The sequence below is a fragment of the Gnatocerus cornutus genome, chromosome 5 (genome assembly GCF_029298725.1).
Source record: "Gnatocerus cornutus isolate USDA-ARS CGAHR chromosome 5, icGnaCorn1.1, whole genome shotgun sequence".
Lineage (NCBI taxonomy): Eukaryota > Metazoa > Arthropoda > Insecta > Coleoptera > Tenebrionidae > Gnatocerus > Gnatocerus cornutus.
Window position 1 is genome coordinate 10,000,001 of NC_142237.1, and position 24,181 is coordinate 10,024,181.

The 24,181-nt window shown below is 35.3% G+C and overlaps 5 protein-coding genes across 24 annotated transcripts in view; 3 read left to right on the top strand and 2 right to left on the bottom strand.

The window, feature by feature from the left end:
• The window catches only part of LOC148174301 (uncharacterized), a 107,508-nt gene extending 101,556 nt beyond the window's left edge, over nt 1-5,952 (top strand). For 17 of the 20 annotated variants that reach the window (XM_088037463.1, XM_088037473.1, XM_088037472.1 and 14 more), the window contains 5 exons: nt 1-83; nt 133-349; nt 397-552; nt 1,393-1,510; nt 3,686-5,952. The exon at nt 1-83 is cut by the window's left edge and continues 196 nt beyond it. In XM_088037463.1, the coding sequence (XP_087893589.1) occupies nt 1-83; nt 133-349; nt 397-552; nt 1,393-1,510; nt 3,686-4,798 (1,687 nt within the window). In that variant the 3' untranslated portion in view covers nt 4,799-5,952. Of the gene's footprint in view, nt 84-132; nt 350-396; nt 553-1,392; nt 1,511-2,145; nt 2,196-3,237; nt 3,318-3,685 lie in introns of those variants that run through there. The other 3 variants (XM_088037482.1, XM_088037481.1, XM_088037483.1) reach the window with 3 other exon arrangements.
• On the bottom strand, nt 5,792-6,983 carry LOC148174305 (pyridoxal phosphate phosphatase PHOSPHO2-like). The gene is made up of 3 exons (XM_088037491.1): nt 6,844-6,983; nt 6,711-6,790; nt 5,792-6,660 (listed from the first exon to the last, which is right to left on the bottom strand). Exon 3 carries the CDS (start codon nt 6,655-6,657, stop codon nt 5,956-5,958), a length of 702 nt encoding a protein of 233 aa, XP_087893617.1. The 5' UTR covers nt 6,658-6,660; nt 6,711-6,790; nt 6,844-6,983; the 3' UTR covers nt 5,792-5,955.
• A 137-nt stretch (nt 6,984-7,120) lies between these two features.
• LOC148174306 (uncharacterized) lies at nt 7,121-8,487 on the top strand. Its single transcript, XM_088037490.1, has 5 exons — nt 7,121-7,209; nt 7,256-7,423; nt 7,473-7,670; nt 7,717-7,920; nt 8,038-8,487. The coding sequence occupies exons 1-5, from the start codon at nt 7,197-7,199 to the stop codon at nt 8,163-8,165; spliced, it is 711 nt and encodes a 236-aa protein (XP_087893616.1). The 5' UTR covers nt 7,121-7,196; the 3' UTR covers nt 8,166-8,487.
• Nucleotides 8,488-9,122: 635 nt separating this feature from the next.
• On the top strand, nt 9,123-12,154 carry LOC148174307 (uncharacterized). The gene is made up of 4 exons (XM_088035363.1): nt 9,123-9,301; nt 10,433-10,522; nt 10,574-10,876; nt 10,929-12,154. The coding sequence occupies exons 1-4, from the start codon at nt 9,245-9,247 to the stop codon at nt 11,073-11,075; spliced, it is 597 nt and encodes a 198-aa protein (XP_087891489.1). The 5' UTR covers nt 9,123-9,244; the 3' UTR covers nt 11,076-12,154.
• A 33-nt stretch (nt 12,155-12,187) lies between these two features.
• Nucleotides 12,188-24,181, bottom strand: part of LOC148174308 (solute carrier family 7 member 14) — a 43,351-nt gene continuing 31,357 nt past the window's right edge. Inside the window, exons 5-13 of the mRNA XM_088035361.1 lie at nt 21,989-22,197; nt 21,761-21,932; nt 18,614-18,797; nt 18,141-18,560; nt 17,985-18,091; nt 16,664-16,758; nt 16,377-16,615; nt 16,063-16,326; nt 12,188-14,271 (exon numbers count right to left, since the gene is read on the bottom strand). Coding sequence (XP_087891487.1) covers nt 14,064-14,271; nt 16,063-16,326; nt 16,377-16,615; nt 16,664-16,758; nt 17,985-18,091; nt 18,141-18,560; nt 18,614-18,797; nt 21,761-21,932; nt 21,989-22,197 — 1,898 coding nt within the window. The 3' untranslated portion in view covers nt 12,188-14,063. The remainder of the gene's footprint in view (nt 14,272-16,062; nt 16,327-16,376; nt 16,616-16,663; nt 16,759-17,984; nt 18,092-18,140; nt 18,561-18,613; nt 18,798-21,760; nt 21,933-21,988; nt 22,198-24,181) is intronic.

Genomic DNA, 24,181 nt, shown 5'->3' on the forward strand with positions numbered 1-24,181 from the left:
TTCAGTCCGGGAGACCATCAGGGACACATTTATCAAAATTAGAGCGATGCTGCTAGCCGGCGGAGAGCAAGTTTGGCAAGCTGGTAGGACTAAATTCACATTTAATTGTTACTTAAGTGAAAACAAATCCAGGGATGGACCAGGAGAGGGTCCGGCTGAGTCGGGAAGAAGACCTCTACAAGCAGGAGATGTTACGTCTGGAGAAGGATCTAAGCGATTTAGAATCCACAGTTGAGGAATTGAGGGGGAACGTCATCAACAGGAAGACGAGAGTTAACATGTCGGACGTCGAAAACATGGCACTAGTCTTAAGTAAAAGCTCAAAAACAGTGGCCGATTTAAAATTAAGGTAAATAAAAAACAATTGTTCCGTTTGACTAAACTTAGATGTTGTAGATTTCCCGGCCTACAAGATGGGATGAAGTCTTTCCTGGGTTCAGAAATGGAGAAAGTTATGAGGGAGGAAAAATTTTTGAAGGAAGAGCCTGAACGGCTGGAAAGTGCTTTAAGACGGTGTAAAAAACTTACAGGGACTCTAGTCACGTTGAAAAGGTTATTTAGCTCTTCTTGTCATTGTTCGCTTCAATTAGATTTAGTTTTTAATTAATTCAAATCCACAAATAATTTGTAATGTCGACTATGTAAATATGTTAAGGGGCACAACCACTGTGACCCCCCAAAAAAAGATGTTTTTTGGGATTTTTTTTAAAGAAAACTACTGCATGAAATGTTTTCAACTTTGAAGGATCCATTTTTACATAAACAATTCCACTACTGCAGTTATTGCAGCCTTCACCATTGTTGAAATAAAAATAATAAAAAAATTATAACTAGAAGATTCCCGTGGGATGAACCTCAATAGTAGAAAATTTTTGAAATTTGACAAAATGGCGGATTTTCGCTCGAAAATTTGATGATTTTTAGCCCGCCAAAATCACATTTTTTATACGATCGAAAAACTGGAGGTTCATAGTACAGAGCAAGATATACAAAATAAAACAAAAAAAACTTGAAGACGATCGAATAATTTGTCTGAGTTACAACTGCAGCAAATTTGAAAAATGTAGTTTCAAGAAAAACGCGTTTAATGATAACATTATTATAGTTCATAGCTGTAATAGTTAGTTTATAATACTAATAGCAATAACTCAAAAACTATGTGAAATTTTTGTATGGTATTTTTAAAGGTATCGAAATATGCAAAAAAAAATAAACGATTTTTTCCAATTTCACAGTCGTTGTGCCCCTTAAGTCGACATAATAACTAAAAATGAAGAGGTCTCGTCTTGTTTCCTAATAGTTTTGAGCTCTCTAATTGTCTGGGATTTCGCACAATGGCGTTGCTACAGTAGGAGTAGTAGCTTTGCTCTAATTTGTAATTTAATGTTGTAGACTTGCAAGTGTTCAAGAGCAACGCCTTCCTTGCTCAAACTCATCGACTGACGGTCGGCTCTCGCCTACAGTGACCGAAACGCCACCGATAACACCCACATCGTCAACACACAGCAAGGTAAGTTCACAAAAAGCTAAGCAATCAATGTCTGACCTGCATGCATAGCTGTTGTGGCGAATCAATTTAAGCCGTGGAAGAAAACGGAGAATAAATTGATTCAACTTTCAGCATTTTTCTGCAGAAGAATGCCTTACATTAATGGACTAATAAGGTGATATTCTCAAAATGATGCAATACGCATTTCCAATGTTACCTTAGCTATGACAACCCCTTACCCCTTTCTAAATTCGACCATGATCGTGAAAAGTTTTAAAAGTGTGTTGTTGATTTGATAACTTTTCATGGGTATCACGGTCGATTCTAACTTAGTTTAGGACTTCTCTTGCTGTAGAAAGCATCTTGTTTTACATCCCCAACCCCCACGATTTGAACAGACCATGCACAAAATCTAACTGCCTTAAACCTGATGTTAATGTGAGAAATTATAAATAGCCCATGTACATTTTGTACATACTTAATGTGTAGAGGAGTGTATAAACTTATCCATGAAAACTCTTAACAAGGTGCAATGTTGATGCGATTCAGTTGTCGCATTAATCATTGAAACGCAAAAGCCACATCCACCCGTCCCTCACTTTAGACACAAGCGAACCACAAAGCATTGAAATTGTATTTTTGTTGTCTTTGTCTAGTACGACTGGAAGTGGAGTTCTAACTTCAAGGAAGCTATAACCACTCACGAGTAAAATAATTCTCCGTTTATCAATAATGCTTGCATATTTATTTCTTGACTCGTACGTGATATGTTCTTGATAATGAACTGTTCATTGATTATACTTTGGCTTGATTCGGATTTACTCTTGTAATTTATTGGTCTATCTAAATATTTGCACTGAGCACGTCACGAAAATTACATCCCCTCCTTGTATCATGATATTAATGCACAAAACACAATTCGATTCGATTGGCTCACTTCTTTCTCTATTTGCACACCATCATGCTTTAGTTTTTCTCATGTTCACTCATTTTTCGATGCGTGAAGACGTCTCTCGCGGGACGTTTTCATGAAATGGTGCAATTAGTTAAGTGCTGAAAACTAGGACCAATAAATTATGGATTGAATGATGCTTAAATGACTAATTTTACCTTTTCCTTATAGTAAGGTGTCATTGGAAATGTCATAATAGGGCCAAAGAGGCCGATTTGCACCACCATATCGTTCGATAACATTATCCATTGTCCCACATGTGAAAAAGGAAAAAGAAAGTGCCTTGTCCTTGATTACACAATTAATGATGCTTTTATATTATTACGACTGATTTTTTTATTTTGTTTTGTAGTCTTAGGTACTTTTTCGCTTGACTTAGTTATTTTGGACCCATATAATATATACTTTACTAGTACATTATGGCATTCTGTAGTTCGAGTAGTTAATTTTGAATGTACTTGTAAAGTCTTTGTAGCTTAGTTTGTGGTAGCTTCTTTTGCTTATTATTTTGTAAACAAATTTTTCAAGTAGTTACAAGGAATTTTTCGGTTGGCAAACTCTACCTTACTATAAGGGAAAGAACTTATATTTGCATGCTTTCTGCCTGGTTGCACGTTCGCCACCTTTTCACCTTTATTTTTAACAGAATGTATGAATTTTTGCCTACGTGGCAATCTTATTGGTAAGACTTACAATACTTCCTGCATGCAAGCCACACACTGATGCTTTTTTCTTTTTTTAAAACTGTCGATATAATTTTAATAAACTGTGTCTCGGTTTTTATTTAATAATTTAGTAATTGTTTCAGTTGGACTCACCCCATAATCTGTAGTTGACGTGAATTTATTTTTGCACAATGCGTTTTATTCTTTTAAGGTAACATTTTTTTTAATTTCTTTTGGACAATGCCTGCAGTCTTCGGTCACTGCCATGCTAATATACCAATCCCTGTCACAAATACGTGAATGCTGATCGAGAAAAGATAACATTTATAATGAATAGTTGGCTTTTAACATTATTTTGAAACTTTGCTCGATCTGCTGAAGACTGTGGGTGGGCCTCTTTACACTTGAAATTACTTAAGGCGATAGTAAATGTGCTTGTACTTGTCTCCGCACACGGAATAAGGTTTTCTTGCTGTTTCTTTCATGTTGGTGTATTAGAAATGTCAGTTCTTTCGACCTGAACGACTGATCGTTTATTGTGGTGTGTTAACTGTTCTATAACATGTTTTTGTTGTGCAGCCCCCTTCCGGTGCACGTGTGGGGTCGCTCATCGTCGGGGGAGACTCCGCCAACACCCCCGACAATGCCCAACGTCCGGAGAACGCACTCGACGCTCTGTTAGATGAACTGCAGACATTTTCGAAACCCCACAATACAGAGGAACCGCCCGCCGTCCCAACCAAGGGCATTCCCCCTAGTCATCCCCCGCACATGTCGGAGATCGGGAGAAAGGGAAGCATGGACTCGGCCACCTTCCTCCCGACGCAGAATCTCACAGTGAGCACCGCCACTGGGAGTCTACGACGACTCCATTCGTATCCTAGCGGTTCGGACACGGATAACAGCCCTCCTATCCAACCCCAGAAACCCTCGGCGAATAAACCTCCCATCCCGGAAAGGAACGCCGAACTCCTTCAACACATCACGGGACGGCGCGTGCCGCCTCCACCACCTCCACGGACTAGTTCCAAGTCACCATTGGCCTCCCCTACCTCGCCCAGTTTGCCACCAAGATCACCAGCAGCAGGCTTGCAACATATCCAGAACGTGCAGAATATGGTCGAAAATAAGCCGCAAAGTCAGTTTGAAGCGGCCACACAAAATCTAGGATTGGAAACACTGCGGAGAAACGTTCCTAATAGGTCCAGCATCAAGGAGAAGGCTCAAACGTTACCAAGAAACATTGGATGGAATCTGCAGTTGCCTCCAGAAAACGAGGCGATTTCAGCGAGTAACAGCAGCAGCTGCGAGAGCGTCAACTCGCAGGATGGTTCGAAAAAAACAAGAAAGGAGGAGTTGGAACAACGCCACCAGGAACTACTCAAGAAACAAAAAGCCTTGCAAGAACAATACGCGAGGCTGCAGCAGCTGCAGAGGGGCACCAATACGTTAGCAGTGGTGCCGCCTACTCCCGATCAACTTTTAAAGAAGACCGGTAGCGAATCCAACCTTTTGCAGAAGATGGGACTCCAGATGTCTACCTCACAGATAACCGGGTCATTGACGAATCTTCCAAACACCACAGCCAATTCAGTTAATAAAAATACGTTGACCAATACACAAAATAGTAACAACACGACAGAAGAACAGACCACCACCTCTAATAAAGTTTACGAAACTGACATACTGTGACCAAAGAGACGATTGCAATCTGTATGTTGAATTTGTTGCACTCGATATTCATATCACGACTGGATTGTTACTTTTACTGTTTACTCAGATTGAATGTAGTCAGTGTTTAATAACGGTTAGGAAATTTTATCCTTTTCGAATCTTAATGTTTAATACAAGGTGCGTAATTTTACGTAGAGGCCTGGACAAGTGCACAAACTAAAAGGCACATTTTTTAACGAGAAAACTTTCAAAAAATGCCATGAGTAGACTGTGGTGCCTCCGTAAAAGTACGCACGTTCTAATGAAAGTGGCGATATTTTTTTTATTGGTTTTTATCACGATCTGTTATAAAACTCACTAAAATGTACATATACATAAAGATTGCAAAAATGTAATGATGCACTCATTGGAAAATTAAAACACCACTAAATTGATGATACACTTGTATATAGGATGTTCATTTAATTTCGTCGATCTTGCTTTTTTAAGTTTCACGTTTGAAAACCACTTATTTACGTACTTAACGTCGTTGAATATTATATTGCTCAAAGAAATGAATTCAAATGTAATCAAAGATGTTGCACACAATATTTAACTGTGGTGTTTTCAAATGTTCAACCAACGTTTTCGACGTATTTTGTAATAATTTTCAAACTCCATTGATTTGGCTGTCATTCTTCACATTTTAAGAACAAATCCAAGTCATAAACTCACTAACGTTATAATACTCCACAATCCCCTACCAGTAATGTGATTAATCAGTTTTACATTTTTATATGTACAGTAGGAAGAGTCCCAGTAGCCGAAGTTGTTTATACAATTTTTTTCAACCCCAAACAAGAGTCATGGCGTTATATTATTCAAGAGGGCCACTGGACTGCTTGTATTTATTTCGACGGTAGACACAAATGATGACACGCCAAAAACTAAGACTAATAACTGATAAATATTACAGAACAGTATTATACGCAGAGTGAAGACGATTTGTTTATAAACGGAAACCAACTCGATGTCATTTTTGATCATTTATTTGCAATATAGTCACAATAGATTAAGCAACAATTTCTATTTAAATGAATGTAAATAATTTTGTTTGTTGAGAGAAGTGGTGGCTGCTAAGTATTAGGTGCCAATGTAATTAAAAGTTGTAACTGAATAAATAATTAATAATACAGCTACTCTTTCAAATCCAACCTCTTTAAAATATCATCTCCTGTTTCCCAAACTAAGACTTCACTTTTAATATTAGTTGCCTTTTCAAGAAGTTCGCAAAGTTTGTAATTTTTACGAGCACAAGCTAAATCGGTACGTTTCAACCGCAGAACTGGACAAAAATCGTTTCCGCCATCTCCTATATAAATTATTCTATCATAGACTACCCCCCGCTGTCTCTGGGTCTCTACAAAGTCATCTAAAATTTGTCCTTTACACAGATTAACTGTGCTCAGTTTACAAGAGTTCTGAATATGATAGGGCGAGATATTAATTGTGTCATCTACAATTTCAGCTGGATTTGTGAATACTTTTTCAATACAATCATCCAAACCGTGATTATCCAACCAAGCCTGAATAAAAAGACTGTTAGAGTCACTAATTACGATTTCATCGAAATTATTATTGCGTAACTTGCGGATTAGATCAGTCATTCCACTGACTGGGGGTAGATTTTTTACTAAACTTTTTATAGAGTCTGACTTCACACCTTGTTTGTGGAGAAGAGTAAACACAGCTTGCATGAACGCAGTCCATCCTTGGGTGCTTCGAATCTTTTTAAGGTCTTGAGGAATTTCGCCTTTATCACATAAACGGAAAATTGCAGTATCTGAATTGTCGTTCAAAATTGTGTAGTCAAAGTCAAACACAGCCAGGCTTCTCATGATCTGATTGAATTCAGTAATTGATGATGGGGAATAATAAATCAAATACTTACATCTCCTGAGATATTTTTTAGAGATCTAAAATGACTTGAATATGATGGTACTGATGTTACAACTTTTAGGTAGTAAAGACCTGAAATATTCATGATTTACATTAGTCTTACCATTGTGCGAACAATTTGTTACTTTTTAATCAATTAGTCGGTATTTTGGGCGTGGAACAATATAAATGTTTTCCATGTTTTATTTATAGGACTTTCAAAAGTGAAGAATGGGTGACAGTATAGGTTATGTCGATATAAAAAAAAGGAATGGAATCATATTTTCTTTATGCAAAAAACACTCAATGGATTTATCAGTCATGGACCATGATGTAATTTCGTAGTTTTCTTCGTTTTTAGTCAATTCTAAACAAATTTAGCAAAAAAGCGGGAAAATTTCATAAAAAAGTAGGGGGTTTTAGGTGCACGTTACTTCCTAAAACTAAAATCCCCAGATTTGAATGTGACAGCAACGTCAAACGCTAACGGTCAAATTAAATGAAAATGGATGGTGAGTTTAAAATTTTCTCTTCAAATAAATAAACTCTTAGTTTAAGATTCATCTTTATTCGCTCCTTGGACTGGGATAAACGACAGTCACGAATTGGAAACTGTCCTAACTCAAGAGGTATCAACATTGAGGACGATTCACAGGCAAAACCTGGATCAATTTGAGGCAAAAAAGCGAAGTGTGTTGGAATCTTTTGCCGATTTAGAAAAAAAAAGTGAGAATTGAAGAATATATTGAGTTAATGATGGAATGATGTTTTGCAGCTCCTATTAAACGACAGCATTGTTTAAAACTAAAGGAGAGATACTTTCAACAAAAGAAAATACTTGAAGAAACTGTTATAGAGTGTCAATCTAAATATAATAAATTATTGGACGAGGAAAGTCGGGTTTTACATAGTGTTGGCGAGTTAGACAAGATTTCTCAGAAACTTACTGAAGAAGAGAAAAGTCTTCAAGAAAGTAAGAGCTAAGGGGGGGTGATGTGAATTTTAATGTACGATTTTAGGATTAAATTTTCTAAAAAGACAATACAAGAAGGAAAAATGTGTCTTAGATGAAGCTAATAAATTGTTTTGTCGGACTTTTGGAATGAAAGTTGCCATTGATGGAGATAATGAAAATGGCAACATAATTAAAGCCACAGTTACTATTGAACCAACAGACGTTGAAATCAATTTTTTAATTGATAAAGCATCAAACAATATATTAGGTATGGAAAATATTAATAACTTTTGGCTAAGCAGTCTTAATTCAATGAAAAAGGAAACTGCTGCTCTAAAAATATCTTTAATTTTTAATGGAGAAACTATGGTATTTTCTTTTTCAGATTTTGATGCTGGTTCAGCCATTCCAAACAATGTGGTGGAAGAATTAAAAGCTAAACATTTAAAGTCACAAGAAAATTGTGCAGTTGTACTTGTTGGAGCCCTAAGAAACCAAGTTTTGAAGAAATGATATTTTAAAACATTTTCTGTCTAAGTCAATCACTTTAGAAATATCGAGATTTTTAGTTATAGTAATGTTCACAAACTTTAAATCTCCATAATTTTCACAAAAAAACTTTTACAAGTTCAAATTATGTGGAACATGTTTATTTTGAATATTCATATTGTTTTTTTACTCAGTTTTACTCAGAGTTGTACTATAGGTTCTGCTTTAATGTAAATATTTCTCGTATTTGCTATTTCAGCGATCTTTATATTTTGCTGTTATTTAGTTTTTAAAATTATCTTGAATGTATCCTAAAATATATTTAATAACTTACATTATTTTTGTTGACAGTTTGGTGAAGAGAATCTTTTTTACCTTTTACCATTGCAAAGACAAAAAATGTGTCCCAATCCTTGTTACATAATTTAGCTTGTCGCTGCCTAAAAAGCCTAAAAAGCATATCGTTGGCTTAAGTCGTTAATGAGGCACACTTTGTATAAACGACATGGTAAATGTTAGCAGATAAAGTGCACATTTTAAAACGTTTATACATTGTGTAAAGTTCTATCGTTTTAGGTATAAGAACTGAAGGAAAAAGAAAAGTTTGTTTTAAATGCTCTCTGCAACCCAAATTACCTATTTTCTCTATTTTTTTTGAGTTGCCAAATAAATGTTTAATATTTTTTTATTCTAAAATAGCATAATTATGCTAGAACGCTTTTAAAAGCAAATTCTTCCTCATTTTTCTACCATTGTCATTTAAATTAATAAAAGAGAAACTTTAATAACGGGTTTAGCATTTAATGGTGGGGTAATAAGCATGATAAATCATTAAAATATTAATTGAAGTACACAAATTAAACAAAGCTTGGAGAAATATATTTCGGGCGTCGTATCTCTAATGTAATTTTTGCAACTGGATTGTTGACGATTTAGTAATTTTCAACTAATTTTTCAAATTTCCCGCGATTGTACCTGTCGACATTTGTGAAATCACGTGACCCACGCTCGGCGCCATTTCTCTGTATAAACAACGACCGGGTACCGTGTTTGTGTGTGTCTTTAATAAAATTCGCGAAATACTGTGAAAATAGATAGAAAAAATGTCGGAAGTTGAGGCTGTCAGTGCTAATAATGTTGTACCAGAAGAAAACAGTCAAGTAAGTAACGCCAAACTGTTTAATTAAAATTTCAACTTGCAACAGTCTAGCAATGTGCACGTAATAGTGCAGTGATTTTAGAATGTGACGCCACTTGGTTAAACCCCTCGAAACAGTACGAGGACGATAAGCTACCGCAAGTACTTTCACAGTCTAAAGACCAAACGAGAAATCGTCGACATTTCAACGAATTTTCTTTAATTAATACGTTGGAAAATGTGATTTTGTTGAAACTTGATGTTGAATATTTACGGATGAATGTTAATTTGATGCTTTTGATGGTTTATTGATGGGATTTTCCTAAATATCCGATTTTATGTATGTACGCCATATTCGAATGCGACGAGCTAAGACGTATGTCATTATAGGCGTTTCACTCTGTCGAACGATTCTCGATCACAATTCATGTCGAAGAATAGAGCGGACTTATTTATGTTTTGGAGGGAAACTTTGAAATTGGTTTTTAATTATTAATTAGTAATAATTTGTTAACAAATTAGGAAAGGAGATTGTTGATCGCGACGTGGACGTGTTGAGGAGATGAATTTAACGTAAAATATAATCGATATCGGTAGCTAACCATTGTCTCACAAATCCCGCCAAAACTTACATTCCACAACAGCAAAGACGTTACGACTACTACCGAATTCCTTTTATTCAAAACGTACTTCTAATTGAAAATCCAAATGTGTTGAACGAGGCGGCAAAAAAAATTTTCTTGCCGTGTTGTATATTGTTCACATCCATGTAATTCAAATATAAATTTATTATGTTTGTATAATTAATATGCAATTCCAATTCCAGGACTTTACTGTCTTCTGTAGAAACTGGATTGCATGTGTAATCGACTATAAAATTGGGAAATCATAATCCTTGGTTGTAAAACTGTCTTGTATTTCTGATAATGTTGTAGACCAAAACATAACATAGTTTACTTTCACTTTGTTTTTTAATGTAAGTGTTTATTGCTTTGTAACATATCTCAGTTACTTCGTCACTCGCGACTGTATTTGTGAAACTCACACTGCAAACAAAAAATTCGGTCTCTCGCTTTGCTAATTTTATGAGTAGCTCTTGTTTCATTTCAACTATTTTTGATACACATTTAAATGAAATTGTATTTTCTCACAGAATGACAAAGCAGTCAAGTCAAGAAAGTCCAAGTCTCCTCGAGTGTCTACTATCGATCGCACGAAAGAGGAAAGCGAGGCCATTACAAAGGTAAGTTATTAATAATTCGATAAATGGTATTTAATGACGCTTGATGATCAGGGCATTAGCGGAGATGTTGAGGGTCGTCGAATCACTCGATCAGCGGCTAAAGGTGTAACTGCTACTCCTCCGCCACCAGCCAAGAAAGAACGTAAAAGTACACCAGCCAAAGGACGTGGTCGTCCAAAAAAGGGCTCACAAAATGCAACAGACGAGAGCGATTCTCACGATGAAAGCAAAGATGTTACTATGACTGAAAATGAAGCCAAAAGTGAGGAAGCCAAGAATGATTCGCAGCCTGTTGAAAATAACACACATGAGGAGAAGGAGGAGTTAGCAAATAACAATGCTGAAGTGTCCAAGGTAGTAATGCAGAGAGATGAATTAATTTCGACTTTAATATGTTTTGTTTTAGGAGGCTGAGGTTACGGAGAATGGCTCTAAAGAAGATAGCGTGGATGCTTCAAGTTCTGGGGATGATAAAAAGGAGGAGAAGAGCGAAACGCCGACGGAAGATGCGGCCAGTCCTGCGTCAGGAGCGGCAGACAAACCAGCTGAGTAAAGCAAATTCACAATTTGTTTTCGTTTCTATTTGCGCTGTAGGTTATTGAACAATTGATAATTGTAATATTACCTAATATAACAAATTGTTTTAAAGTTTATTTGTGATTTATATTTGGTAACACTTTTGTAATTAAATCGACAGGTTATGTTTGTACAGCTCTAACGGGTACCGTTCAAGTTTTGTTTGGTCTATTTTTCTTATATTGAGTCGATAGTTTTTGAATAATTGAACGGTAGTCGTTTTATGGGGGCTTCAACTAGCCTACAGTTAATTTTTTAATAATAAAAAGAAGATAGCATAGGAAAGTACATATTCACATATGTACCTGAATCTCTTCAATCCTTGAATTTTTTTCTTTACAGTGTTTGAAAGACGTTCGACATAAATTCTGATTTTTAAAAGTTTGTACTTTTATAGTTTTGTCGTAGTATGTACATTTTTATTTCATGCACTCGAGACCGTGTTTTCATTAAAGTTTGGTTTTCATTCAAGTAATGATTATTAAATCAACTGAAATCCTGTGGCCACAGGACATCTTCACTCTCCTCTATTGTGTTGTGTCCACAGAAGTCGGTTATAAAAGATGTAAATATAAGTGTAAAATGTAAATATTAAAATATTTACATAATATAGAATATTTCTTTTTTCTTTTGCACGTGTATACTTACCAGTAAGTGCAATACATGAACGTATTATAGTACAGCTGAACGAAAATTTACTACAAGGACGTCAAATTTAGTGAGATTAGAACGAAATGGTGGTTTTGGGGTGATGCTCTTCTTCAGTATCATGTGTTGCACTTGCGAGTTACACAGGTTTTGACAGCTATCCATCCTTTTTCCATCACTAATTGTGTTTCATCCAGTGAAGTCAGATTTAGAATTTTAACGTTTGTAAAGATTTCATTTCTTAGAATTAGTTATAACTTTTAGTATGTTTTATATAAAGAACAGAAATAGAACGCTTTAGGTAAATGTCGAATGTAATAACATAATTTCATATTCAATTGATAAAGTAGTTCTGTGGGTATGTATGACTGATGCTATTTAAATTAATAAATAGGCTATATAAGAAAAGCTAGTTTTTCTTGTAAAGGTAATGACAGGTAATCAATGCTGAAATCATTTATTTCCAATGAATATCATCAAATAACATTTTAAATGTCTAAAACATACTTATATAATATGTATATATCGGAAGAAATAACATCAAGATATCACTATAATTACTTTATATTACAAATGTAACCCTTTACAAATACGAAATCAACGAAAGGAATTCCTAATCTGCAACATGTATGAACAGGAATGGAATTTTCTGTTTTTACATGTTTTTTCTCGATTTGCTTGTAACTGAAAAGAAAATTTTGTAACATTTTTATCGTCAAAAACTAAGTTTGGCCACGCATTTATCACAAAACCGTCGATATGTTTGTAAAGGAGGAAGAGTACTCAGGAACTTATTGTCACAGAAACCCATGTGTGAGAAAAGAGAAAAGTTGTTGCGACACAAAGGAAACGCATCGTTATTGTCACGAATGAAAAAAATTGAATTCATTTTATGATAAATGCGTTGGAATAAAATAAAAAAAATCCGTTATGCATTCCTTAAATCCAGGCACTGACGTATGTGAAATATTTTAATGTTTTAATCAGTCCTGTGTATATACAAAGGCGTGATTAACATAATCGAAATGAGAATATCCATAACAAGCTATCAACATTTAAATACGTGCTTTATACATCTTTGGTATGTTTAGAACATTTTGCAACACTTAGTTTTGTTTCATTTTAACGTAAAACTATTTACAATAGGTTAGCCCATTTTCAAGTTATATAATACAGCACTTGTTTTGAACGCACATCTAATCAAAGTTGAACAAAAAAGGGGCGTGAGTCAACTCGGTAATTAATAATACTGATGGTGGTTGGGTACCCTCTAACTAGCTGCTGAAAATATTTGCTTCTGTCTATACAGTAAATTGTGCCGTTTATATCACCGAATTTGTCTCCATGGTGAAAGTGACTTCCATTAACAAAACGAGAGGAAGATTTTAGAGCTCATTGGAAGTCATTATGATCATGGACACGTTACATTTTGACATTGAGATCTACGCAATATGTTGTGACTAGAAAAATGCAATAAACTCGCATACAGGGTGTCTGAGTCCAAAGACCGAGAGAAAGGCTGATCTTAACTACCATCACAACCTAACAATTTCATTATTTTATGTAAGTACACCCTGTATATTTAGGCAACTTTGTAACAGATCGTAACAAGAATCACCGGAAAAAATATTCTAGTATCACCGCTATGTACATTTAAAGAAACAGAACGCAGTTAATTTACCAAACTCTCACTCTATTTCAGTGTTAAAACAAAGAAAAGTCCGGTGTGATATGTCTTCCGTTCAGTTCAAGCGCTTCTATTTTAATTAACATAGGGGGTAAACAAAAGGGACGTTTCCGGGGGACTCGGTTTCATGATATGTTACGGAAGATAATTTCGTCGGGTTGAACAAACGCTCAAGACTCCACAAAGGGATTCGTGTAGGCAAATAGGCCGAAATAGTGAACAAGGGAAGGCCCCGTGTAAATACGTGCGGTATTATACATCAAATTGAAGCTTTGTTCTATGCTCTGTTGACTTAAAAATAAGAGAAATTTAATCAAAATATGGTACCTTGTGCCTTGAAAAGTTAACACAGCTTAAATTGGTGTATAATCCGTTGAAGCTAAAGGAACTTGTCTTGTGATAGGATGATAATAAAAAAATTCTCTACATGGAAACAGTGTGCATGTCAGATTGTGCATCAAGAAAATCGATCGTCTTCATACCACTCACTTTAGAATATATGACAAGCTGTTTACGGAAAAACATACTACACTATAAATAATTGAAAAATCTCAGTCCAATTAAGTCCATTGTAACTATACGTTATAACAACCATTTTTTCAACAGAATAACAAATTCGCGCTTAGCTCACTAATCATCCCATGAAGGGAAAACGGTGGGATCGCTTACAAACAGACTCGGACCTTGTGTTGTTGGATTCGACTTATTAATTACCGAACGCGTGTTGTTTGTTTCCACGTTGTACTGTTGTTCGACTTGATATTGCTGGGTTGGTTGCGCCCAAGACGGCTGATCCCAAGATACTTTCGGGTCCCATTCGTACGTTGGTTGTTCTTGGCTGCGGGAAAACGACAGTTATTTATGTAACAAGGATCATAGGACCAACCGGTGTTAGAACTAAAGCTCCGAATTACATGCGGAAAAGTTCATTGAAATGTGGCCATAGAGCATTTAGTACCACTTTTTGTGGCTTAAAAAGCAGCTCAATGTCAACGTCAGTCCAGGCCATCGGAAAGTTGGGAATAAAAACGCTAATTAACCGGTGGGAGTTATTGGAGTTCTCGTCAGTTTAGCAATGATCATGGTAGAGAAATGTTGGTTTTACAGTGCCAAATTGTTCAATTTTGGAATATTTTAAGTTGGATTTTTTTTTATTAGTCAGTGGTTTGTGATTGTGATGAACTTAAATTATAAAAAGTGTTTTGTTTTCGTGTGAATCTGAACTTTAGGTAACTTTATTATTTCATTTCTGATTAAAATTTCAGTTTGATCCACAAAGCTATTAGGAAAGTCACCGTAATCAAGATAAAGATTGGCCCTTTTGAGGGCTCCATTTCTTTTAAATAAATTAATTTTTTCGTCATACCCAATTTTTGAATTGTGTCCTGTTATTAAAATCAGTAATGTAAGTGATTAAGGGGCACAACCAGTGTGAAATTTTGAAAAAATCGATAATTTTTTTTACATATTCCGATCACAGTCCATCAAAATTTTACGTTTCAATTTTTTCCGAAGAAGTCTCAACGGTTCTTCATAGTTTTGACCTTATTGTGTAAGAATTCGTCGACAGATTTATCATATCAGCTAGTTTTTTTTTTATTTTCAATTGTTTTTCCAAATTTTGAAGAAACGATTTTGGCAAAATGAAAAGGAAAATCAAAAGTCCAATTTAATCAATTTTAGTGTAAATTTACGATTTTCATCGATCTCTTTACGGTGTTTAGTCTTCAATCATAAATTTTTACATGTCACTGCAATCTTCTAAGCGATGTTGCTCTAACATTTAACATTGTTTGTAGAGTAACATCGATTTTGAATGACTTTGAGGACTTTTTCAAAAAAAACTTCAAAAATTCAGTATTTTTTTACAGCTGATTTAGGCTGAAATTTGACATTAAAGTAGCTATTTTTTCGAAAACTAGAGTTTTTCTGTAGGATGACCGTCCAGTTTTTCGATCGTATAAAAAATATAATTTTGTCGGGCCAAAAATTATCAAATTTTCGAGCGAAATTCTACATTTTTTTTCAAAACTCCGCCATTTAGTCAATTTTCAAAATTTCTCCACCGTCGAAACGGGAAATATCTTCTAATTTTAATAATCTATTTATTTTAAGCACGGTGAAGGCCGCAATCACTGCAACAGTGGAGAACCTTTTTTTTTCTAGTAGCTTGGGAGATATTTAATACTCGGCCAGAATTAAAAATTTTCTTCTGAAAATTTTAATTTGTTTTTAAAATTTATGTAAAAATATATCCACTAAATTTGAAAATATTTCATGCAGTAGTTTTCTTTAAAAGAATTCCCAGAAATCACCTTTTTTTAAAGCGGTCACACTGGTTGTGCGATTAAAGTGAACACAAATATTTTTTGGTCGAACGGTTTTTGCAGTCTAGGAAACAGTGGTTTAAATTAAATCCCATAAGCGTCGAACAAGTAATATGGAGGGGTTTTACCCTATTCGAATTTTTTTTTTGCAGAATCATTATCTACATCGGTGTCTGATATTTTGGTTAAAATCTGCACTTTATTCTGGTTCATCCTGTACTTTTCTGCTTTAACTCGTATCCACAATGTAATTTTTGATATAATTTTATGATATCAACGGAGTTTAAGCTTTCCTTTCCTACCTGAAAATGTTCTGCTCAGTGTTGTTGAATTTCGGTTTTTCGTGGTCCGTCACCGTCAGCTCTATATTTTGATCTCCATCAGCTCCTTCCTCCAGCGTGCTGTTTTTAATTCCATAGTAAAAGTACATAATCAAACCTAACGTCATCCATATAGTGAACCTCACCAACGTCAAGATCGACAATTTAAAAATTAAGTAAATATTAACAGTGATGGCCACTGCGGGAACAAAAGGCAATCCTGGCGTCATGAACATGAGAGTGTTCCTGCAATTACGTATTCAAGTCATGTTGGTTTTCAAATTGAGTCAACTGACCTGTTTTGTGGCTTTCTTGAGATGACCAACAAAACGGCGATGATCGCGAACAAAAATACAAAGAAGAAGAAGGTTATAGTTCCGGTCATATTGTGCATACCACACACTATTAAAAGATCGAAAATTATTATCAGGAGATATAAACAACCGACCATTTTCATCACAAACATTCCAGACTCTTCGGTTGCTGGGCCGGTGTCGACCCAAGGGAAAATTGCAGGGCATAGATATGTGGCGGCCTAAAAAGGGGTTATAACGGGGTGAAAACAAAGGAAAAGAGTGGTCACCTGTAGTCTGCGCCCTATGTAGCCTAAGCTGGGGCCCACCGTCGAACCGACGACCCCGCCGGTGCTTGTTGCGCTTCCGGCGCCGTGTAAAGTACCTGAAATATGACACAAACTGTTTTTAAAGAGTTGAAAACGACCCCAAACGTTTACAGGAACAACACTTTTTGTGTTTTTTTAGGATTGTGTTTCCTTTTCCCCACGTTGTTGTCAGAGTAAATGTTTTTATTCAAAATAGTGGATAAAAGTAACGAGAAGCTTAAAGGAAGTGCAGCCTAAATGGGATAAGAAAGCGACACTCACGGTTAGTCCAGTTTCAAAAATGAGAAAAAAAAAATGTCCATAATTTCTTATATGCGGAAAAGTTGGGTGTAAAGCAAAGACATAAAGTATAACAAAAAATTACGTTTTGTTTCTAGTATAAAACGAATCTACAAGTTTAACAAACGGAATAACTATGGCGTAAAAAAAATAAAACTGGCCAAAAATTAGATCAGTTCTATTCATTTGTGTTATGTTAAATGTTTGAAGCCAATAAAAATATTGTTTCTGCCTGCTTCGGCAATATTCTTGACTCTAACTACATGGAAACAAATAAATACTTTTTGTAAATAATTTTTAAAACTTGAAATTAAAATAGCGCCCAAAACTTTAGATTTATCAATTAAAAAAAAAAGAGTTTAAGGCCTTTTAGCGAGCAGACGTCGGGAGTTGGTTCATTCTGATTTTACGAAGATACATAGAGGTGTGATATAAAATTGTTGATTTTCATCCCAAATTCGCCAGTAAATTTTTCGCATTGTTGTTGTTCGTTTGTAATTCTTTTTCATTTTGGCTGTTTGTTATTGTTTTTGTTCTTTGTCATTCCACATTTAAATAAACTGTTTTTGAGCTTATTTTAAACAAACTTTTTAAGTTTATTTTAAACAAAACGTAGTTTTTTTTACATGAAGCTGTTTTTGTGTTTGTAGAAATGAGTTTTATCATGCACAATTGCAGAGTTATTTTTCAAAACTCAATAAATCCATTTCAAAATTTTTTACAAGGGTGTAGAAAAAACGATAATTTGTTCAATTTTCTTCAAATTAACTATTTTGGCATTAGAGGGTAACACAATGTTTTAGCAAGAGGTTTTTCACTCAACAAAAAATACACATTGTTAGATTTACCCAAAATAATCTCAAATTCACATCAATCTCAATGTCAGTCAAAACTGGGTTTGTGGAGTTTTGAAAAAAAAAAAAACTCCTCAATTGTTAAAAATGATGGTGAATTTTTTTCGGGATTTTCGTATTTGGATTAACCGTGCACTGCTTTAACTCACCGTAGAACTTATTTTCTGTTCGATCCGACACCAAAAACTGATCGTCCCGCATTGAGAATTCCTCTTCTTGTTCATCAGCGCCGAACGTGTCGTCGCTGTCGGGTGAGCTAAACACAGCAATTGAAATTCTAATCTCATCACAGTAAATGTGTTTACCTTCTCGTGACTCTCCTCACCATAACTCTTTGGGTTGTCTGATTGGGAATAGGCGATGGTGCAGGAATAGGGGGTCCCAGGTTAGCGTCAATCGCTTGCTTTAGAGCATCCGGGAGTAATTGGTTACCGTATAGAGTTGGTTCGTTAGGATTTTGAGTAAGTCCATCTTTGGTTGGAGACCCCCTTAACGGAGTTCTCAAACTTTGAGGTAACAACTCTACTAAATTTGTAGAGTGGGGTTGATACCTCAATATTAGGACACATGTTGAGACTAATGTATAAGCTAAAAGGGTACCTATCGACATCATTTCTACGAGGATTTCTAACCTTATAAAAAGAGCAGCCACACCTGCTGCTAAACCACTAATGAAAGTTGCTAAAGCCGGGGTTCCCGTACTCGGCCACACTTGAGAAAATACTCTAAAATTAACAAGAGTTGAATTAGTGGGTCTTTCGCGGATTACAAAACGCACTTAAAAATTAATCCGTCTTGAGCCATGGCGTATATTATTCGAGGCATGGGAAACATCGAACCGAACATACTCACTGTCAGGCCCGCTAGGGCTCCGACTGCCACTATGTATTTACATTTGTATGCGTCTACTTGGCCAAACATTTCGACCAAGGCTGAATTTTCATCCACCTCGGTGTAGGGAACTGAAAAGTGCAATTTTATTAGTATGATCATCGTTTTATTGGACTTTATAGTCATTCCTCAACGAGTTATCTACACAGTTAAAATTGCTTATTGTGAACGTGTACAGAAGCTTTGTATGCTCATTTTGACGACACTTGCCGTTTTATGTGACAAATTTCAATTTTTGTCGCTGATGTGCTTGTTTACCAGTCGAGGAGATCGATATTCCTGTTCTTAAAGACAAGATTGCACAGAAATCCCTTGTCGCTTATATTCCTCTCAAAACGTTGCCTTTCTATTGCAGAAGAGATATCGATCTAAACAAATCTAAATAGAAGCTTTCAGACATTAGTGCTAACAAATTTTGCACCGATTTTGGACTGGAGCAGTGGAAATTCATTTCTAAAGCAGAATTGTCTCCTGATTCTGAATACGAAGCCCGTTTTCCGACAGGACTCAGATATATTTGTAAAAGAAGTTTTTTTTATCATAAAAAAGTTGCGCTAGTATTAAAGTCATTTTAAAACTTAATATGTGCCTAGAAGTTACGTTTTTTAAACACAGGCAGTGTCCAAATTTCAATTATTTGTGGTAGTAGTTTTTAGGACAAAAAATGAAACTTCAGGTTCCATGACGATGTTATTAAAATCAATATGTTTGCTAAGTTAGAAAGTTGAAGAGAAAGGGAAAATAGGAAGTGGATACAGAAAGAATGATGATAGAAGATCTAAATGATAGATTAGAAAATAGAATTGAAAAAACAGAGGACACGATTGAAGCCGATTTGAGCTAAAATACCTCCTAGTCGTTGCTAAAAGCATAGATGGAACAACTGGTATAATTCCGATGTCCCAAGAGAAAATTAAAGTAAGCATATCAATTTATAAACTACACAAAAAGACTCAATAGGGCTCTGGAAATACCTCAAAGACTAATTAAAGAAGCCGTTGGTGCAATCTGATAACAGAAAGCGAAGTCAAGGAGAAGAAAAAATATGGAGTCTTAAAAAAGGACAAAAACTGACCGTATATGAATTATGTAAAAAGAAACAGAAATAGTATCAAAAATGCGCATAAGAAGATAAATTTATTACAAAATTACATTTATGAACCGGTTGACGCTGTGGTTCAAGATATGTACCTGTCATGGTGAGATTTAAGATTTTTAGGTCGAAAAAGAGAGAATCCTTTATTTTTGTTAACGGCATGGGTATGAGAAACACTACCTACTTATCCTTTCAAAAGTTCAAGTGAAGGGTAAAAATGAAATTCACAGTTAAACTGATGCTCTGGTATCATTAAATTGGTATTCGAATTAATTCCCAAAAATAAAAAATGCCGAATTAACAGGTGGGTTTTCGTCCAGTTCTCACACTGCGAAGAATGCGAAAAAGATGTAAAACATATTTCCGCAAACGACTGTTGTCATAATCAACTACTCCTGGAATATAAGAAGTTTGAAAAATATTATTGAAGCATTATCAGAGGCGCAACCTTTAGGTTTGGTAAATTAAAAGCCTGCAGGGGAATCAGATTAAAAATTTTGAACGATTCACAAACAAATTGAAAACGTTGAGGCGGAAGGCGGATTCATGAATTCCTCTTCATAACCTCTGAAATCAAAATGGAAAAATTTACGACGATATAAAACGTAAAAGTCCTAAAATAAAACGTGACGAAGGTACAAGGGCGGTTCGACCGACATTTTGTTCCAGAAGGCGTCCAAATTGAGCAGTGAACAAATGGCTTTTCTCGACGATATAATGGAATAAGAAGACTTATGCACCATCAGAAGTGTTGCAAGTCTTGGTTTTAAGTAATTATATCTCATATCTCCTGTTGGACAACAAATTAGAGTAATGTACGTCTAATTCGCACCTTGGATAATCGGAAGCCCTCTGGAATAGGAGTGTATTTCAGAAAGCCTCAATTGTAGTTCAGATTAGTTAAGGTAATATCAGAAAATATCAATTGTAATTCCGATTTGATATAAAGAATTTCAAAACCACATGCCGGTCCACGTCGAAATATTGCAATGAAATCTCACTATAGAAAAATCTGTGTTTTTTACGATTGTTTAAGATTTTATGCTGATTGTGAGTAAATCAATTTGAAATTTCTCATTTGACAGATTTTTGAGAAAGAGTCATTGAGATCCTGCAGACGCACTACTAAAATTAAATTGATATTTTTTGAAATCAACTTGATGCTTTCTGAAATTCTCTTGGAAATGGTGAAGAGCAAAAAAGACCATTTTAATTAATTTAACCAACTCAGGATGTGGAACTTTGGATTTACTGTGCAACATTTTCCTCATCTTTTGTTTATTGCATAAAGCAATTACATATTGCCAAATTTCCGTGTAATGAAAAGTTCGGCCGCCTGAACTTTGAAACTCCGCCAAGGCTGCAACGAGTCGAAATCTACAGCCACTGAAATCAATATTGGGGAAATTGACCTAATTCAAGGAGTTTTTTCCGCAATTAATATTCCTTACTACGCGAAACTGTTAGCTTTAAAAATTGAACGGGTAATTTGATCAGAAAGACGAAATCGTGTAATCAGGAGCGCGATTTTCCTCCGCGATAACGCGTTCAATTGACCAGACCACACTGGGAAATGCTCCTCCTGTGATTTTCCTCTTAAAGTAACGTTTTAGTCAGTCGTGTTGTGTTGTCGAAACACTAATAAGACATGACATCTTAAACATTTTAAATTAGCGACTGTGTATTTAACGTTACAGTTAGGACCGATTTTTGATATAATCAGAAGCCATCCATCACCTATACGTTCCCCAGCTACAAGCATCTAATCAAAGGTCTTAGCAGCGGAACTTAGTGCGTGTATTTTTTAACATGAAACGTTAATTTTGTTATCATCGAACTACAGATAAAACTCCAAAACCCGTGTATCACGTATCGTCATCTTGCACGAAATCTGTGCAGATACTTCGTCTTGAAATGACCATTATAAATCACACCTACCAATTAATGTTAACATCATGGAACTTGTAACATAAGCTGTGAGAATGATGCCTAAACTCGTTATAATCGCAAGAGGTATCGATTTTTTCGGATTGGTGGCTTCTTCCCCCGTTGTTGCTATGATGTCGAAGCCAATGAATGCGTAGAAACAAGTCGCAGCTCCAGTAAACACCTCCAATTACAAACATGTTTATTGAAATGACATGTGCGAGTGATATTTGAACTTACCCCCGACCATCCGTGCGGCAAGAATCCATCGTGCTTGGTCCAGTTATCGGAATTTACATAAAAAAGGCCGGCGGTCATGACAAACACCCAAACTGCTAAGTTGATGGCGTTGAGGACGTTGTTGAATATGAGCGATTTTTTCACACCCGCCGCCAAAAGGAGCATCATCAAGAGGGTTATAATGAACGCCAGGAAATCCGGCGCTCGACCTGGAAGCAAACACGGGAACAAATTATTTTTTTATTGTAGATTTTTGTCGCCGTGTTGTGAGTAATGAACACCTTTTCGCAAAGGTGCGGAATACGAATTAATTTGAATTAGGTTTTGTTCTTTCTGGAATTCGCATTTTTGTGGTGTTCGCTCCAGACAGGAAGCGAAAGTGGGAATAAATGATCTGATCGCTTTTCAAAGATGCTGTCATTAGAAATATTCGGTCAAGGGAATTCAACTGCCGGAACATATGGGATCCGGTTCAACTAAAATGAAATAACCCACGCAGATTTTCTCTATTTCATTGGATATGTATTCGTCGTACCTTTTGAATATTGGAGATGTGGGTTTTATTGATAGAAAAAATTCGATTGTACTTCTGCAGTGTGATGGATGAAAGAAACATGAATAAACAGAGGTTCGTTAGTTTACATGAAAAAGATATATAAAGGTTTTGTGGAATCTTTTGTAGACGTCTGTTTCAATAATACATTGCAAGGTTGCCTGTTTTAAATTCGTTAAATATTTACTGTGACAAGGGGAACCGATTCAGTCGATAAATAAAAAATTCATACGAGTTTTCATATGCCGTTGTCCGAATGTGTGTTGTATCGGACGAGTACTACAATTACTACCAGTTTGTTATTTCAAAAGTAAAAAATAGAAATAGATTCTGGAAAAAAAATCGTTAACGTTGGGGTTTTTAACTTTAACACCTTTTGTCAATTTTTTATTATTATTTGAAGTTATTATTAATACAGTTTACCCTCTTATTCAGTAAAATTTAATTCGACGGAAGCTGAGGTTGCACGCAGGAAACAACCTTTGCGGAGAACAGCACCTAAAAGCTGAATTATTTCACTTGTGAACAAATTTTGGACGAAATTTGTGCTAGAGCAGTGGAAAGTCATTTCTAAAGTGAACTCGGGATATTTGTAAATTCCTTCTAAAAGCAATTTTTTTGGGTTGTCGACAGAGGGCCAAATTTTTTAAGGTTCAAAACAATCCTAGCTCAATATCTCGGAAATAATTAGAAATATTGGGAAACCGTTTGCGCCATCGTTTTTCTCGCGATTTTTTACATTAAAAATAGTTCTTAGATTTTCCAAAACTCGAAAGTTGCAGTTTTCCGCGAAAATTCATGACTAAAACTATACCAAATTTCTGATATCGATATCTCGTTTATTTTTTGGAGTAAACTTGAGTTATTTACATCATTTTTGCAGAATTTTTCGCAGATTCCAAATCTGGGATATATAACGTGAGTTATGGCCGATCAAAATTTCGGATAGTTGATTTTCATTTTTCCTAATTTTTAAAGCTAAATATCTCGGAAACTATTAGAGATATTGAGATGCGGTTTACGTCATCATTTTCCTCGGCTCATTTTACGTTGGAAAAAATTTTCAAAAACCCATAATTCGATAGTCGATTTTTTACGAAAAAAAATTCCGACTCAAACGATGAAAATTTTTAAATTTTTTGATTTTTGATCATAACTCGTAAACTATTTGTCCTACCGATCTGAGAGTTGGTCTGTTGATATGACTTCAAAGGTAAGTAAGGTCGTTTTTGCCCCGAAAATATTTATTGAAAATCACCCCAAAAAGATCCTTCAAAAATAAATTTTGGTCAATTTCTCGTTTATTTGTTGAGCAAACTCAAGCTATTTGAGCTCATTTAACGCAGAACATTACGCAGAATTCAAAACTAGACAAATTTTTAACGTACCTCAACTAATAACAGAATTATGGCTGATTGAATTTGTAGGTAGTCGTTTTGAAGGTTCGAAAATATTGACGATGCAGGAGGCATTCCACAAATGTGTTGACTAGTCATGTATTTTGAATTGCTATTGTAACTCAACGATGATTTTATAGAATTATACAATTGCAACTTATATATGTTTCTAAAGTCTCCAATTAATCATTTTATCTAACATCGATTTAGGTACTCAAACAATTGAGGAGGAGACACTCTACA

Coding starts and splice junctions, on each gene's coding strand:
- LOC148174305 (XM_088037491.1), bottom strand. CDS start 6,657: ATGAGAAGCCTGGCTGTGTTTGACTTTGACTACACAATTTTGAACGAC.
- LOC148174306 (XM_088037490.1), top strand. Junction 7,424..7,472: donor TGCCGATTTAGAAAAAAAAA/GTGAGAATTGAA, acceptor GATGTTTTGCAG/CTCCTATTAAACGACAGCAT. Junction 7,921..8,037: donor AGCATCAAACAATATATTAG/GTATGGAAAATA, acceptor TTTCTTTTTCAG/ATTTTGATGCTGGTTCAGCC.
- LOC148174307 (XM_088035363.1), top strand. CDS start 9,245: ATGTCGGAAGTTGAGGCTGTCAGTGCTAATAATGTTGTACCAGAAGAA. Junction 10,523..10,573: donor AAAGCGAGGCCATTACAAAG/GTAAGTTATTAA, acceptor CTTGATGATCAG/GGCATTAGCGGAGATGTTGA. Junction 10,877..10,928: donor ACAATGCTGAAGTGTCCAAG/GTAGTAATGCAG, acceptor GTTTTGTTTTAG/GAGGCTGAGGTTACGGAGAA.